The sequence below is a fragment of the Ambystoma mexicanum genome, chromosome 5p, assembly GCF_040938575.1.
Source record: "Ambystoma mexicanum isolate Mex_15411 chromosome 5p, UKY_AmexF1_1, whole genome shotgun sequence".
Classification (NCBI taxonomy): Eukaryota; Metazoa; Chordata; class Amphibia; order Caudata; family Ambystomatidae; genus Ambystoma; species Ambystoma mexicanum.
In genome coordinates this window covers 952,676,584-952,695,419 of record NC_090930.1, presented here as the reverse complement: position 1 = coordinate 952,695,419, position 18,836 = coordinate 952,676,584, and the positions used below count along the sequence as shown (strand labels likewise).

Sequence of the window (18,836 nt, the reverse complement as noted above, 5' to 3'; positions counted from 1 at the left end):
TAACAATATGTACATTTTTCAGGAAAGCCAAAGGCCAGCGGAGACCAAGAGTGAATATTATAAGGAATGTCACTTCACTTAAATATGGCTTTTGTGAGATTACCTAATTTAGTGAGGACTATTTCAAAGCTATGTGAGAATTTCCTTTTAATAACTGCAGTCTGCATTTAACAGAAAGTTGTCTGTAGCGAATTCATTTGGACACATTTTTTGAGTTCAAGGATGAGTGATACAAGGGCATAATTAATTAAATCATGTCAAGAAGTCATTAAATACAACAAAGCGTTGGCATCCGAGCCGAAGAAAATGCAGTGCAAGTTCCAGGTGAAAAACATCCAAGCACAATGTCTTGCTAGTTTTAATGTAGTTATTCAGTGTGATAAGCCAATCTCCTTCATCAAAAGTAATATTCAGGAAAGAAATTGGACAGTAGCTATCAAGTGCTCATGCCTTACCAACTCGGTTCTTCAGTTCAATACCCATGTTCTTTCTCATCCTCAGCCATCTTAGCATAGGGTGCATAGCATAGGGTGCACAGCTAGCCACCTTGCTTTATATACGCTTTCAGTGTCTGCACAGGTGATTATGCCAACTTCACAATTCCAAGCTAGAAACGTGGTTTCCACTATGGTCGTGGGTCAAAGGTTTCTGGCTGGCTCATTCACACAGCCTGGAACATTTTAGCCAAGTCCCTCCCTCCCTTTGTAAGCTTGTGAAATGTCATGGGGTAATTAATGCATACTACATCAGATGCAGAAAACGTACAGAGTATGTAAGTAAATAGCCACTGAATTGCCAGTAGAGGCAACAACAACACTGCAGTAATTTGATGTAGCTTAGATTTAGAAAGGTTTACCCCCACAACCCTCCACTCAAACTACTCTCAAAATTGTCCAAGGACAGGGCTAAAGCTTTTGTCGCTCCTCCCCTGCAAGACCGACTAATCCTATCCTCAAAAATACTGAAAAGAAAAAAGGCCCACACAAAGGCCGTTGGGTTATTACAAATTCACATCCATGACCCAAACCAGCCAGCTCAAGAATACCCATAGGTGCCAAAATACTGGAGAAGGGCATGAACCTAACAGGGGAAAGCCGAAGTTAAATAAAAACACAATTGGAGTATAAACACAAACACATACACTTTCCTTGTGTCAGAGGACCCTCATTCGCATCATCCATTGCGATTAGCTTAGGGTATAGTTTATTTCCTTATCTAAACCGGATGATTCTGGGATAAATTAGCATTTTTGGACTGTCTAAATGATAGACCACTACTCCAATAGGAATCTGCCTGGCGTTAAATTTCTGTGGCAACTGCTTGCTCATTTTTAACCTTAGGCCAACTTCAGCAAGAATGTGGTTTATCAAATTTGCACTCAACTATCTGCAGTTACATAACACTCGTTGGTCATACAATCTTGCAGTCCAACAAGTTACTCAACCAAGTATTTGGCATGGAGACACTGGGTGAGGAGACTAATGCCAGTAGGGGTTGCTAAGTGACCCCGACTCCATCAGGGAAGAACACAATGCAACATTGGAAGGAGACATTTGTCACTTAGTCATGCTGGGGAAATCTAATACTAGCCTTAAAACATCTAAGTCTACAAAGTGGTCTCCCCTGGCCCATGTATCAGTGGACTGCAAATGGGTCTGTTGTCCACAATGTAGAGACTGACAACGGGATAGAGCATATGCATTTTGACTGTCCAGAATGGGTGCCAATTTGGAATGCAGTTGGACTGAAGCTGGTTGCCATTTTAAATCGACCCAACAAATTTGATGTTCACAATATAATATTTGAAGGAGAGCTCTGGCTTGACTGGGATGCTTGAATTGCTAAAGCAATGATTATTGCTTGCATTTTAACAGCTAGAACCTTGAAAAGCAGCACTTGCACTAGATGCCATACTACCCGAAGCATTTGTACATGTCCAACCGTGAACATGATGCTCATTTCTAAACACTAAGCATTTCACAAGGATATGGCAGATTCAGATGTGCAGAATAACCGCAATATATGCCGAAGTCTAGTAGTTTGTGAAGAGTGCAGTTCTGTTAATTGTAAGGGGTATTTTTTCATGTCACAATGTACTTATTATGGGGCCAAATCTTGGTTTACCGTTTTAGTTGGTTTGTACTGCCTTTCCTACAAAATTGAACACTATGCCAAAACAGGACACCGTCCAGGGATTGATGGCATCAGAGGACCACCTTTCAATATTAGGGGCATAAATACTGAAGCAAGACTCCACCTTGAGTGAGTAGTGTGGCAGCCACTCAGAACAAGGAGACCTCAGACTGATCATGCAGAAATGTAGAGCCATGTTAAACAGTAAGCAGGCCACGCCCCCGCATGGATTTACAAGAAACAGAAAAGATCAGCACCAAAGCTAGCTGGCAACCTCCCATGCAAGTGGTTTGACAGAAGCTTTTATTGGTGCATGACTGATCCCAACGTTACTCAATAAAAAAAAAACTCCATTATAGCACCTTACCGGCATCAAAAGCGTCAATGTTGTCCCTTCTCCCACAATTCGTATAATTCCAGTCCTCGATCATAGATATCATAAATGAATAAATACAAAACCAGTCCATCTAATCACCAAGTTATAGAAAATATTTTCAACCCATCACAATAGCACAAATCAATTGATCTCATTTTACTTTCCATCACAAGTAAAAGAGTTCACCACAAAGCACATTGGTGCAGTTTACAAACAAAAATGATTCTCATTTCCAACAAGGAAGACAGATATGTTGGCAGGTCAAAGATCACAAAATAGGCCTGCCCCTTCAGGGCAACCAGGCTATGCAGCATTCCAAGACTCCCAGCATCAGTCGTACCTCAGTTTATTATTCCTATCAGAAGTCAATAAGCAATTCAGATTAACTTTACCTCACACTCTGTTACAAAACAATCTGACATCTACTGGCCTTTTATTAATGTGACGGGAAAGACGTTTCAATCTTTTTGCTGTCCAATTCATGAACTTGATCACATCTAAATGAGAAGGAACGGTGGGTGCAATCTACTCCTAAATCCCCAGGACCATGCCATCCAGAATACAGTCAACAAATTACCTGGAAAAACACCAAGAAGATTGGAGGTTAAAAAGAACATTGCCCCTTAGGCAGCTACCCCTCCAGCTTTGATGTCCGAAAGATTAGAACCATAGAATCTCCCCATCCAGCCATCCCATTGGAACATGGCATATTGCAGCCAGTTATGGACCGCTTTTTGCCACCAGGTTTTGTAAACACAAGGAGGGAAGAACTGAAATACAGCAGCCAAGTCCAACATTGTTTCCTTAGTAAGGGCCCACTCCAGTTTCAGCAGTCTTGGAGACAATACTCATTGCCTCAGAGGGCAGAGGCCAGTTTTATTGTTCAGGGGTCGGACCCAATACTTGGCTGTTTGACCCAGAAATGTTCCCCCATTGACTCAAACAGGAGGCTGCTTTAGGTTGCAGAACCTCAGGGGTATGAACTAGCAGGCCCTCCAAGTTAGAGTGGAAGGCTAGCAAAGGTAGAGTTTACCGGATTTGGGCCTCAGAGTTGTAAAGAATGGGAGAGCTTGGATTAATATGCATATAGATGTAGACCAAAGCATAGCACTTTGCAACATTAATCTAACCACCAACATAGGCTCACTGCAAGCATTCTGCCACAAGCCATGTGAATCACATCACCACTTACTACTGACAAAGTACCTCGTTAAGGAGTACAGTAAAAAACATTATGAAGCTTGAAAATATATAATACAATAAGTACTTACCACTGGAGCAGCAGGACCTGCGTGAACATTCTTTTTTTGCTGTGGAACATTGTAGTTTTGGTAAAGCAGCCTCCCATACTGCAGGCAAGAAATATATATTTAGGGTTTAGCATATAAAAATATGGTTAAGAGGAAAATCAACAGCAAGTGTCAAACTCTGACATGCATACAACCTTAGTGGAGTACCTTCAGCAAATGGCTCTACAAATGTGGGGTAGAATGGCTGAATCATCAGATCCTGGCTGATGCTCGCCCTTCTCATCCCCATTTATAAGTGAAGAGAGGGTCCCAGAAGTGCCCCTCCAAGCCACATGAACATGACAGCCTGAAGAGTCAAGGATGCCCAAAGTCTCATTTTTCAGACAATCCACAAGTGCACCACCGACTTGGATGCATGTAGAGAGGGTATTCCCTTAGACAGCCATTGCAACCTTAAACCGTGCATGTCCTCACGGATACAGGTGACTCGACGGTACTCATGAATACAAACACCATAATGGACTGCATCAACTAAATACCAAAGCAGCCATGGTGCTGACGTCATTAGTGACAACAAGCCATAGTTTTGAACATGCTTTATACAAATCACAATACTGTTAATAAGCTGCATTTCTGCAAAGTACACCCTATTACCCAAAGAAAGGTCAAATATTGCCATTTACTAATAAAGATATCAATCTGAACTAAGTTGCATTAACAGCTATGGGAAATCAGGACTGACAAGGCAATGTGCTTCACATTATATCCACCAAACAAAAAGTTGGAATAGAAGCGGCGTATCCTTAGTGAGATGGTATTCCCCACCCACGGAGGCAGTAATCCGAAGGGTACTTTCCACATGACGGACAACATATTGTAACATTACTGGAAGAATTGGTTCCAGCATAAAATCAACCACTGTACCTGTCATCCTCTGTACCAATCTAGTGCAAAAGGACTATTGATCTATAGATGGGTGACGTTTTCATGGTTTGAGTAAATCTGCAGATCCCGCCCTCACTCCACCCGCAGAGCAGCATTCCAATGATTTCCAATTCAATTACTGCTGGTAGGGAGTAAAGCTGCACAGCATTCCCGGTAGCCAATAACCAAAGCATTCCCACTATTTGATGGTCTGGAATGCCTAGTACTCTGGCCAATTAGGACACGTACCTTTCACCATCTACATTTTTATCATCTATAGGGCACTTTTTTCTCCCATCCTATGAATGTACCTTTCTAACAGTCTCCACTGGGAGCACTACAAGTATATCTCCTCCCAGGGTTGTATGGTTTTGGATCTCAATGTGACAGTTGAGACGCCAGTGAGAAAGTAATGGGAGTGTATGCGAGAATATAATCACTAGATTCATTGGTTCCCCCTCATGGTCTTCCAACCCATTAATAAGATACCCCACCCACCATGGCAGCAGGCTCCATCACTGCCGGGGAAAGTAGACCATTTCTTAAAAATTGCAAATGGCCTTGCAAATGGACACTGTGCCCAGTTGCACAGTTCCACGTCACTTCCTTTTCTATAGTGGCCAGGTTTCTGCGATATTGAAAGAAAAAGCAAAGGGAAACAGACCTGCCTTTTAGGAGCGCAGAAAGGATTACAAAGGACTAAGCTTTTTGCTTTGTGGGAGACTGAAAATGACTTTAGCGACATTTGTTTCACATCAATATTTCTGCTACAGGATGGTAGTTTGTTTTTTTCCAGATCCCAGTTGCCTCTCAGAATGCACCATGTTCTAGGCTCTCTAACTTGACTTGCTTGATAAGGGTCCCGACCTATCAAGGGGCTCCTAAAGTCATGAGTTTTGTAGAGAGTCAAATAATTTGCCACCAATTTAATCTGTGCTATAGAGTATGTGGCTGTGCTGAGCGCAAAGCATAATAGGGTGCGCCAGCCCAGAGATCTGGAAGGAAGACAATCAGCACCCAGACAGATTGAGGATAGGCTAGCTTACAGTTATTGTACAGGGAAATCTTTGCTGCACCCCGGGTGCTAAATCATGGAATTCTGACCAGCAGGCGTAACGTTGTGCCCCCTTTTTAAAACTTTCTACTCTAGTTATATGCACTCTTGCACAATGCACGCAAGAACATGCGGGCTCACTAGGCACAGAACATACAAGAAAAGTACTGTGGTGCAAGCTGCTTCTGGGTACATGCATGTAGCGCTTTTTAGGTTTCAAAAGTTCTTGTACTTTGTAGCCCAGCAAGGACATCACATGACAGTGAAAGAACAAGAAATTGTATCCTTCTGTTAGAGGAACACATTAAACAAAATGCAAAAGAATGGCACTTGCAATACCTTCAGAAGTCTGTAAGCAGTCATCCAACAGGTCCTGCTCTGTTCGTCCTCTGCACAAAACAACCTCAACTCCTTGGCTTCAATTCTTACTCTGTTGGGCTGCATAATTTTGACAAACATGATCACTTTGAAAACAAAGCCCAGTAGTTTTTACAAAAAGTATGCTCAAAATAGGATGAGAAATGTCTTCAGTGAATTGAATGCACGTGTCAAATGTGATCACAACATCAATACACCAAGCTTTAAAATTTAGCAGCGAATGTTACTAGCCAAGTGGATAACTTCTGTTCAGGAAATGTAGAAAGTGGAAGGACAATCAATATTAAACAAACAGTGACCAGTACAGGTCTCAAAAGAACATCTAGGCTACTAGGCATATGCGTTTGAAAATGGGGGTCACATGCCCCTATACATAATTCAACAGTAAGGGGAAGGTAAGTAGAAGTTAGGCAGTGCACTGTTGAATGGGAACACGTTTCTAGTTAAATATATATATATATATATATATACACACTATTTTATGCTCATTTAACATGTCTTCCTCCACTTGTGGAGTATTTGTTCTGAAAATTAGATCCTATAAATGTAAAGTGACAATAAAACTTACCTTTATACAGAATCCAAAGTCTGTAGGGGAGCCGTACAGCTTCTTGCAAGAGGTCAAGGAAAACACATTACTGTCCTCCAATTCACCTATAACTTGCAAATGCCTTGGTTCCTGTGGAAAGACAGACCATCACAATGAAGGCAATTCAACAGGAAGTACCCTAGATTGAGAAAAACGGGTCCTCTTGTGGTTAAGGCTCAGCTAAGAAACGAGCAACTTCTGAGTACAATGCTGTTGGTCTTAAAATAGGTCTACACATGAACAACTGCACATGTGACCGACTCCCACCCTGCCTACTCTAACAGATCATTTATTGTAAGCAAGTAGGCAGTGTTGATGGTGTGTGGTATAACAGGCGAGTCTCATCTCGTCATAGAAGTGCCTGGATTCTGAAGACCAAACACTACCACAAGGGTGGAGAACAGTGGCTAGATTGCAACGCTCTTAAAGTCAGGCTCCCCACAACCATGTTGTGGAAAGAGGCTGTTCCAAGGATGGTTTGATGCATTTACTTACTATTTTTGATCAATACACCCATCCTGCTTTTGGCACAGGCTGGCATTAGGTTAGACAAATGCCCTATTAATCTGCAACAAATTATAAAACCTTTGCAATTAATTTTCAGACCACCTCTACCCAAGTCATGTGAAGGGCAATTTCATATTAAAAGGCACATTTGGTATACAATCATGTAATTCTTGTAAAAAGCTATGCAGACCTTTCCACATTTAGATTAGATGATGTTGGCATAAGCTACAAAACAAATGCCAGGTAGTCTTAGCCATTCTTGGAACTCCTACATTTATCAAGAGCCCACAGCAGAAGAGCTTCTACACTAGGTTTCCTTTTACAGCCTCAGTAAGCGGCATTAAAAAATGGAAGCGCTCCCAAGGCTGAACCAATCATGCCATCGCCTCACCCGCCTGCTTAGACCACTTGAGGCAAAATAGGTGTTCCATTTGCAGGCACGGTCAGAATCCCACTTTTTGGTTTTGGTTCACTTGGGTGGTGTAAAGGACTAACTATGGTGCCAAAAGAATTACCAGAGAGGATTGGGACAGTGGAGGAATATTTAGATCTAGGGTTATGCGCTTCATAACGTCTGAGCATTAAGTTTAGTATTGGAAATATCTCTATTGGCATCACCCTGGCGCTGAAGGGGTCAGGCAGTAAGGAATCTAGTTTCACACACTTCACCCTAACCTAGCCTGCCTCACTAAGAGGCTCAAGAGCCCAGCATCCTGCCCCATGCTGCCCCCAACTCCCCAAGCTCTCCGTAGCAACATCTACAAGGGTCAAGTCCTAAATAAAAGTGGGGGGACTCCTTAACATACGCAGTGGGATGTGACGTCACTGGAAATAAGCATATCACAGTGAAATATGCACATTTTCAATTGGCTTTGCATAACTATACAAATTGCAAAGGACGAATAGTATTTGCCTTTCATAAAATCAAGACACGAAAAAGCAAGGGGATATGTTCCTATAGCGTTTTTAAAACGTTAAAAGCTGTGCATGTTTTAAACTCCAAGAATCAATACCAATGTTTTGCCGGGAATATGCAATGTTGAAATGTGACATTTCACCTTTAGTATCTTGCTGAATTTCATCAGGCTATGGTGTAGCGGTGAAGTGCCCGGCCGGCGGACCGGGCAACCAGAGGTCGGCATTAATTTCCAAAACCCCAGTCAATGTTTCGGATTTTACACAGCGCCTTCAAAATAAACGGGTGACGGTGTCCACCCTCTGAAAAAAAGTGGGCAGACGCCGTCCACCTGCATGTACCCTCGACTACACCGGCAGACACGCCCAGACTCACCCCACTACCCATCTCCCCCCAGGACGGCAGTGGTCCGCAAGTACCTATGCAAAAGCCAAAGCAGTTGGCCCTCAGTGCATGCTTTGTGTGCATTCATGCCACATCCTGCAATGGACCAAAAAGGCAGCATCAGTGTGCTATACTAAACATCCAACACCTCAGTGTAGATCTGCATCAACATAGAAGCCAGCTCAACCAGAAGTGAAGTGTTTAGGCACACATTGTGTCCATTAGCCACCAGCTACAACTCCCACCTTACACTCCCGATCCTCTCATTCAACGGCAGAGGCTACCAGGTTGCACAAGGCAAAATGAATATATATGCTCACCACTTTCAAGCTCGAAGCGTCTGCACCATAAGGGGCGTCCTAAACCGCACGTGCGAATGATTTAATGTCAGCCAAGGCCGAAGACTTGGAAGTAACATTTATAATGCCTGCATTATGTAAACAAAGTGGCCTAACTGACACCCGAATTTTCCATTACATAATGTAACAGAAAACAAGAGTTCATTACATAAAACATTATAAAACAAATCTACGAAATTAAAGAAATAAGTTAATGCATGCTACAATCCCTGCACAAATAGCCCTGTTTTAATATGCCTGTTGAAAAGAATCTTGTGCCCTGCAGGTCTGAATTTCCTAGCCCAGTAAGGTAGATGAAAGGTTATAGTGCCTGTTGTAGTGATCACGTGAAGGGCACAGCTCCCTCTACCATAACAGAAGACCAGTGACCATGCTCTCACTGTTCACACTCCAATTAGCATCTCATAGAAACGGGTGTTCAAACTACAGCTCGTTTCTATTGTGATAGCATTATCTCCCGGCTGAAAAAAACCTGTGCTGGTGCCCGACTCCTTCGTGGCCTTCAAGGAGGCCATCCTTCTGAACTACAACTGCTCATGCCAATCACCTTAACATGCATGGGAAAAATGTTTGGGCCAAGTCTTTACAAATAATCATATCTTTATTTTCTTAGCAACAGTTTGTTTAGGAGGAGAAATGGGTATGCTATACAATATTACCAAAGGGGGCAGTATTGAGCTGCAAGCAAGAGTGCTCCTTAAACCACAAGCTTTCCCACTACCTTAAGCATTAACCACAGATGTTTGGGGTTGTGACGCCATCCGAGTGTCTGGGAAGTAAAAGGGATTTTTGAGCGCAGTTTGCGGCAGATTCATGTAAAGGTCCAGTTGAAGCACCATGACTTACTAAAGCCTGCTGATGCCAGCAATACCAAGGCTCGAGTAGGTGTACACGGGATAGACTACTGCAGGGAAGGGCTTGCTGAAGACAGGTGGCTTGGAGCATAGAGACCCAGGTGGATGAGGTGCTGGCCGCTGGAGCAGGAACACTACTGGTCACGTGCGCTGGGCTCGAACGAACACTCCAGCAAGCACGATAATGGCAAGCGGCATCACCTGCCCAGGAGCAAGTAAGTGCCCACACCCTTCGCAGGAGGCTGTGCACAGACCAAGGCAAAATTGATTACTGGGTGGCATTGACCAGAACACTGCCCGACGGGACGCCAACCTAAGGGTCAGATTTTAGCAGGGGCTCATATGGACAGTGTTCTGGGTCGGCCCCTTTGACCAAACTGCTGGAGAATTGGCTCCTAGACTACAGTGTAATGTGCAAATCTACCTGGAACAAAGCCCTAGGCAGTGGCGTTGTGAATGAAGCTAAACAAAGCTACTTAATTGGTGCTGGAAGACTACTGTACTGCACCAGCTCAGCTTGGGTCTAAACTGAGTGATAGTGGATCCAGGCACCTACACCATTACAAGGAGGTGCAATGATATTTTGCCATCAAAAAAGGCGACTACATATTTGCAGAGGTCAAAATCAGCGGCTGAATGAGCCTGCTCAGTTACAGGTCATTGGATCAGAGGCGATTGGTGGAGCAGGTGGTGTTAAGTGGGATCACCTGCAACTTGCAGACTTTCAAAAGTGAGAAGCAGCCCAAAAAGGAGAATAAATCAGCCACCATTCCAAGGCCCTGTTTGATGGCCATCAGATAAACTGGGGCTCTCAGCTACAAGTAAAGCATAAACCAGTAAGGTGACAGGTTGGCGCCAATGATGGCCTCGGGTATTACGTGCAAGACACGTTAAAGAAATCCAAGCACACCTGGCTGGGATTGCTCATAAAATTGAGGCTGCAGAAACGCTAACACCAAGTTCACAACCCAAGAATAAAGCCCACCAAAGCCACAAACAAAAAATGCAGACCACGACAGATAGCTGGAATCCCAAGAGTGATGGAATAATATTTCTCGATTGAAGGACCGATTGTCCAACATGACACTGTTCTCAGTATTTCAAAGGAGTTCCAAATGTAGATTGAAGACCTGTCGTGATCTGTACACGTGTGTTATGTGCTGCGAGGCTGTATGGAATCATGATGCATGTTGAACCTGTGTACTGGGAGTTCCTGGAATGACTGTTGGGGACACAGAGGGAGAGAGGCACTTGAAGGATGCATGCATAATACTCTACTATGATATACCTGTAACTACGATAATAAACAAGCATTCCCTGTAAACTAATCACGGTCTGCTTCCCGATTCATCTATGGCTTTATTATGCATCATAGATGCTGTATTCGTGTGATAATAGAACTGTTGGTTGCAAGACAATAAGCAGCGGATGATGACCTGAATAGGAGTGACATTTTAAATAACTAGTGCATGCTGAGGGATGGGCATGCACTGCGATTGCGTGAGATTAAGAGATTACATGTTGACATGGGTAGGATGCAATGCATGCACATTTTTGCAATAATAGCTAGTGTTATCGGATGCTACATTACGTTTGAACGGGCAGTGTCTGATCACTAATATCAGAGTGCATTCCTAGAAATACCACATTTTACAGGTTAAGTTTTATGTGTGTTAGTGGTGTTTAAGTGCACAATGATGAGGATAAATATACATGCACTGAAAGTAGATATGAGGTGCACACAGTTTTAAAATGTATTGAATTATTGTGACTGTTTGGGATAGTAGTTTGTAGTTTGACTATTGATACAATTCATGAAGTGGAATTAGGTCTGGATTTAAGGTAGCACAGTTGGTGTACCTAGTCAGATGTTTAAATTTAGAGCTAGGAAATAATGGTCTGGCTACAAGGAAATAATGTAGCACAGTCAGTGTGCCTGTCCAGCAGTTCTGAAGATATGCATTAGTAGTGTACTATGCATAGTTGAATATTTGAGTGAATATAGTATTTGAGACATGGTTTATGTATTTTTCCATATTTGTTATCTTATGTCAGTGGATTGTGTGGAGATGAATTATATTAAGGCAGTTTTTGGAAGTAATGTTAATGAAACACGTGGTGTACTGTGAAAATGGATAGCAAGGACACAATGAGTTTAATATAACGGTTTAATATTCAAAATACAGTTTTACATGTAAGAGGCGCAGCTAACCTTTTATTTGTGTGTTCCTCTGCTTATTTGATACAATGCTTACTTGTATTCGGGTTTGTTTCATTGTGATCTTTGCACTGTTAGTATCTTTACCGTATTTCTAACCTGTGCGTTTTCTTTGGAGAAGTGGTTGTACAGCTTGGTCTTTATATCAAATAAGGTTTGTATTCAGACGTAAGCAATGTGTACAGACAGGATACAGATTTTTAGAGTAGGTTTATTTCACACTTGGGTTAAGAGTGAGTAGGGGCTCAAGTGAGCAGTCTAAGGCTTAATCTCTGCCAACTGTCAGCCAAAGCAATTACCCAGAAGCCTTGGTACCACACTTGGCTTTAGGTAATGCTTGCACACTTGTATCTTAGGCAAGGTTGAACTTCTATTGGGCTCACAGTATTGGATTGTTTTCTGGCTCCGAGAACGGCTGCTTTCAGTCTGAATAGGGTAACTCATGGCTTAGGCAATGCTTGCTCGCTCTTCAATTGCAGATACAAAATGTAACCACTTAACTTTTAGAAGCAATGATTGTTTGTGTGAATAAAGAGGTAGAGTTCACGCTTCCTTTGAAAAGGAAAATTAGGCGCATAACCACTTCATGGTTTAAGTGTTTAACAATGGTCTTTTGCAGCATTTACTCTTCACGCCAGTGAAATAAGGGAGTGGTTTCTTACCTGTACTCCAGCGTTGGCATCTTTCATGGATTCACATGCTGTGAATATTTCCTGTGGCCAGGCTGGAAAACCTCGGTAACTAACATTGCGTTTTCCTGTGGACAACTGCGACACTTCGTGTCCTATCAACGTCTTTTGGGTGCTTTAGGCTTCACCAATAGGACGCCTGGTATAAATAGCCCCACCCCCGCGGCTTCCCTTCAGATTTTAACCTCCAAAGTAGAGTAAACCTGAATCAAGGTTTGCCTGCAGAGCGCATGTGAATCCATGAAAGACACCAACGCTGGAGAAATGGAGTTACAGATAAGAAACTACTCCCTTTTCCAGCATTGGATCTTTCATGGATTCACATGCTGTGAAGATATTACATAGCAGTATGACAACCTGGAGGTGCATGACTAGCAAAACAACCCCATTCACCAGACCCCAGTCATTGACACAATGAACATCAGCCTACAACATGTAGAATAAACAAAAACAGCAAGACAGTGAAAAAAAAAAAACGGAAGCTGCAGGGCCTACCTTATTGAAACAGGCGTTGACTGCCTCTCCCACCTGCACATCTTCCAAAAGCTGCTGTCCCAGACAGTGTCTGGTGAAGTTCAGCGAAACCACCCAAAGATGCTACTGAGCAGTATCACAGCCCACAGTGCCGCAGACTACACTGTTGACCTCAGAATGGGCCTTAAGAGTGCCCCTCAGAGGTTTGCCAACCTTCCCATGGCAAAAGGAAATTGTAGAGGAGACTCAACGGGAAAGTCCTTGCTTGGAAATGGACTGGCTCTTGTTGGAGGGACCAAAGGCCACAAACCGCTGTCTCGACTTCCTGAAAACCTTAGTACGATCGAGATAAAACTTCAATGCCCTCTTGACGTCTAGGGAATGCAGCGTCCTCACTGCTGGAGTGGTAGCCCTGAGTGAAGAAAACAGACAAGGCAATAGTAGATTGTCTGTGAACCTCCGACGGGACTTTAGATATGAAGTGAGGTTTAGTAGATATGAATCGTAGATATGGTGGGTCAATGACCAAAGCTTGAAGCTCCAACATCCTCCTGGCGTCAAAATTACCCGATTACATTAGTGCTACCTTGTCATTGTCCCCTTGTTAAAAGACTCAATGAACAACTTCAGCACGCTTCTGCTTATACGCAAGTGGATAATGTTGCCGGCAGTGTTCGCTCAAGGAATCAGAATGCCAGGTTTGATTCACCGGCTTCTGTGATCCTCTTTCCACATGTTGCAGCTTCTACTGCTTCTGGCTTTACTTGGCTCAAACTTCCTCTCTGAAGGGGTCACTCAATTAAGGAGCCCCTCTCACTCCAGAGACCCACAGCTTCACAATAACTCCTTGCCTCGGTTTCTGACAGGCCTCTTGTACAGCAACCCTCTGCTATTAGGCTCACATGGGGAAGGCAGTCTTCCTGCATGCCTTTCGCTGCACCTCAGAGTTTGAAGGAACAGGACCCTCAGAACAAGCTGGTGAAATCTGCTGCATCCACATTCGGGCGTCCCTTTGGTTCTTCTACTTCTGCTTGGATTGCCAAGACTGTCTCCTGTCTCTGCTACTACAACAAGCACTTCTGTCACAGTTCCGTTCCAGCTCCTTCTAATTAACTGCACCCGACTTTTCATGCCTCCCCAGTTCCTTCAGGTGTGGGCTGTTAAGCTTAATTGCTGGACTACTACAACATAACCCAGTCCTCGTCCAAGTACGTATGGGATTATGTGACATGATGTCTACAAAAAACAAAGCTAGTTCTTTTAAGTAACTTCTTGATTAATGGTAGATGTATTCACCTTAGAATCCTTTAAAGAAGAACCTTTAGAATGTGTGGTTACAGAGGAAGAAACTAAAGGCCATATTTCTAGATTGCTTCATATTATGCCTGTGTGAGTAAGGAGGATTTCTTTCCTGAAATACCTTGAAGGATCTCGGTTATTAAGGCTTGATCAGGTGTTATGGTACGTGTGCCCAGAGCCACAGGTGTTATAGGTGGTTCAGTTGCATCATAATGGCAATACACCATTAAACCATTACCTGTTCCAGCAACTTTAATAGGTTCTTCCTTTCAAAGGTCAAAATACTGTGTCTCATCCCACGGGATCTCCTCTCCCAGGTGATCCTCTCACAGTAGACCACCCCGAATGCCAGGAAGAGTTACTTTCCCTGGCCACTTGCGAGGAAAGTTTAGGCAGGGGTTCAGTGAGTGTTCCGTAGGATTCACAGAGGTACCAGGCAGGGGTATGCACTGTCCGTTCCTTTCTGCATTTGCTCTGAAAACTACAATGATTTGCTCTTCACAAGGCAGCCGACTATTTTCAACCTCTCCAGGATTACCGCTAGAAGACTGCTATGGATCCGTACAAGGGTACAAAAGGAAGTGCATTGCAGGATCAGTGTACCTGCTTGTTTATTGGGTAGGCTCTAAATCTAAGATTATGAAATCAGCCCAGGCAAAACAGAAGAGTACAGTTATATCACATCAATGTACACAAAACATGTGGGCCATATGTCCGACTAAACTGGCTAGAGTGATGCGAGGGGTCAGACTCCACACCATAACACTAGGCATAATCAAGTTTTCCACCTCGGAGTAGACCTGTTGTGCAATACAAAACGTTTACTAACAAATACTTGGGAGAGTCTCAGTTAAGACATTACACCAACTTTAATATAGAAAGCAAGTTTTGCATCGGAAATCTTGCAATAGAAAGGGGTTCCGCTTAATAGAACATTGTTTGGTGACGGCATGTAAAAATGGCCTGGGACTTGAACCGACTGCTTGGAGATGCCTTGGTAGCTCCTGCAAGCCACCCAGGCTCTCCTGGTCCACAGACTGGGATCATTTGCGTGGCTCTTTAGGCCTCTTAAAACTATATTGGAACCAGACGGCTGTAAACCTTTAGAATTCCTGAGGTCGTTAACATCTTTCCTTGACACATGTTAACTAGCTAGGGACCTGGTGGGAGTAATCATGGGGGATCTGAACATTCATTGTTTTGGTAAACCTGAAAGTAGTTACTCTACCAGGAGCAAGGCTTGGATAGATCTGATGGATGCAGTGGGCTTCCTTTAGGTAAACAGTACTTTACCAGGTGACGGGCCAGCTGGGATAACATGGGCGAGAGGTTCCCAGCATGCCACCCTCTATTACCTTGTCACGAGAGAGATATATTGGTAGGTAAAGGATTTGGTGTATCCCCCCCAGGTTAATGGTGATCATGATCTGGCGTCTACTGCCTGGTCCTTCCCGACATCTTGGCAGTACAGAGAGCAATATAATGAACCCGTAGAGGTACCTACGAGAGGTAATCGTCTGGTCTGTTTAAACTCTTCCCTATTGTGGCTTAATGTTTATCTGGCGAGTAACCCTCAAACAGGTTTACCCGACAATATTGTTAACTCTACCCGAAGTACTACACAATTAAACCATACCATTGTTCAATGTGCAGTGTCTCATGTGGACCTGAAATTAGCATTTCACTTGGATATCTGGATGTACCTACTGATCACTGTATGATGTCTAACACAGACCCATAGGACACTAATCATTCAATATTTATCAATGACTCATGATGGAACATCTCATAACCGTATGTTTGCAGCCTTTAGAAGTTGGAGCAATTGAGAAAGAAAGTCAAGACTCGAGCATAGACAGACCATCCATACTGGCAGGAGTGACAAATGCAAGATGGACTGCAAAACAAGGGATATTTTACAACATCCTACATGGGGCCTAATGGTACACTGCAGAACTTAGGATTTAGGATTCCCACTGCCGGAAATGTTGGGACAATGTAGGGAGACGGGCTCCTTTCTACATATTGGGTGGGGCTGCTCCGAGCAGGTCTCATTTTGTCAGATATCCTCAATCGAATGACAACTTCTCTCCTCCCTTCTACGGTCCCTTAAATCGAGAATTGAAAATTTTGAGCTCAGATCACTTGGGAGAATAATTGAAAAGTATAGTTAAATGTAAGGCAACTACAATTTTCTTTAGAGGCCTGGATTAAACCACAGGAAGCAAGTACTTAAGTGGACGATTAAAGATTTGAATTACTGCAGCATACAAAAAGATTATCCAGAAGGAGGATAGATGTCTTGATACTGCTGATACTTGGGCAAGGTTTCTAGAAAGTAGCGTTCTGTAATCTCCATACTTTGAACCATTGTTTTTATACACAAACTGGCCCTGGAGCTTGAAAATGTACTTATGAGGTTTTGGGGGAGTGCAGGAGGGGCAGTATAGGGTGGAGATGGGCTAATTGTGGTTGTATCGGTTTTTACAAATTCTATTTCTAATTTTGCACTTAAATTTCTTGAAATAGAAAATCAATATGCCTAAAAAAGGTATTGGAGAAGTTTACCGGTTGAGGTTGCACAAACTTCACCATCATAGGGTTGTTCTGGCACTTACCATCCTATTGGGTATGCACACGTTTTGGAACTGGGCCCCCCAATCTCAAGCAGGATCAGCTCAAACCAATTGTCAGGGACCATATGCATCTCCCACAGTGGTTACACAGAAAGATGGCAGCTTACATGTGTGTAGAACTTCGTAGATTGTACTTAAATATTCTGGTAGATGCCAACTCCCTGCCACCTCCGAGGTCCTCAGTCTATCGGGTGGTGCTGGAATGGATTCTACTTTGGCCCTGCTGTCAGCCACCTCCGATTCCCCTTGCATCCCGATTCCAGAGATTACTCTACCTATGTGAGTTTATGGCTTGTACAGGTTTCTCTGGACACTGATAGGCGCTGCAGAGGCCAACCCAAAGGGTTAGGACTAAGGTTTTGAGGGAGGCAGCAAAGGCAGTCTGTTTTAATGAGTTTCTCTAACTGTTGAGCCTAAAAAAGTCTTGAATGTTTTCACCATTTTGCAAGGAAGCAGTTTCACCCTACAACGACAATGATCAAGTTCTTCAAGTGGGGGAAAGACTAAAAACCTAACAATCTGGTATGCGATTGAAACTGCACGAAACAGCAAGAGACCAACCATTGATTCATTCCTGGAATGAGCAGATTCAGATCTGTCCCCTCCTTTACCACGCTTTAGCAACCCCTTATTGCTCTCCTCCAGAAGGGTGTCGTGTATAGGTGGCAGTAAGTGGGGTGGCAAAAAAGCCAGCAATGTAGTTACAAGGAAGTTCCACTTCAAATAACCTTTGTATAAGCAATATATCTTCGATATGAAGTGCCCCAATATTCAGACCATTTATTCCAGTGCCAATGTCTGAAGAGAAGTCCCTTCACAGAGGCATAAAGGGGAGGGTGACCAAGCAGATGAGGAACCCCACGAGGGTTCCTGTAGTTACCCTAGTGGGGTTACTCTGCCAAAGGAGGAAACTTTAGTTTGTGCCTGAGCTATTGAGAATTTATACCAGCATTTATGGGGTTCACATTTTGAACTACACAGACCAACCTCCGATAGGTGACATGCATGCTCTCAAAGCTTGATGGCACCCAAGTAACCCAGGCTTGTAATCCAGATCAGATTCCAACAATATTCATTTAATGTGGTGTACATGCCTGGGATGCTTGTCTTATGCAGAAGGGATGTGACCAAGCATTTTGGGCTGGACTGCCCCTTTAGTGGTGGGACCAAGCCTGATTTGAATATGGTGTTTCCCTTTTGTAATGACTTAGCAGACGAACAATGGTCTGGAGGGTGGCCCAGAGCAATGCCAGAGGTGACGATCGGCTCTAAACCTTCCAGCTTTCACCCCTTTCGTTTTGCTTCGTTCCTTCTGTGGAAGGCTTTTCTTTTGTTTTTCCCCCAAGATTTGACAATGCTCGTTCCCATGTGTGCTTCAATCTAGTCTATTGTTAAGGATTCAAGGGGGAGAGTTACCTGGAGACTGTTCTCCCATCATGATTGGGTGCGAGCTGAAAACGCAAATCATATCAATTAAAAAGAAATCAACGAATGAAAGTGGGTTGAAAGTGAAAGCACTGCTAGGACCATTTCAACATGTCAAGGATGAACTCTAAGGGAGTAGTGGATAATTTGTGCTTGGACTGCCAGACTCCGTTGTTTTGAATGGGCTAATCAGGGCACAAGGGAATTTTGGCAGCCAAAAGACAAAGTGAAGGTTGACAGGCTTGGGAGAGGGTGATGTGCAAATGTCAATAGCGGCAAAGGTTTGTGGGTCCAGACGATACCACAGAGTCTCTCAAAATCCCAATAAACAAGCTAGGTTTGGATTGGTGGGACCATCTTGGGAGGATAGC

The 18,836-nt window shown here is 43.4% G+C and overlaps 1 protein-coding gene across 5 annotated transcripts in view; it reads right to left on the bottom strand.

Annotated features, from left to right (window-relative positions):
• The window catches only part of GRB10 (growth factor receptor bound protein 10), an 848,605-nt gene that overhangs the window by 68,502 nt on the left and 761,267 nt on the right, over positions 1-18,836 (bottom strand). For all 5 annotated transcript variants that reach the window (XM_069613407.1, XM_069613409.1, XM_069613406.1 and 2 more), the window contains 3 exons: positions 6,684-6,794; positions 6,077-6,175; positions 3,781-3,858 (listed from right to left, as the gene is read on the bottom strand). In XM_069613407.1, the coding sequence (XP_069469508.1) occupies positions 3,781-3,858; positions 6,077-6,175; positions 6,684-6,794 (288 nt within the window). The remainder of the gene's footprint in view (positions 1-3,780; positions 3,859-6,076; positions 6,176-6,683; positions 6,795-18,836) is intronic.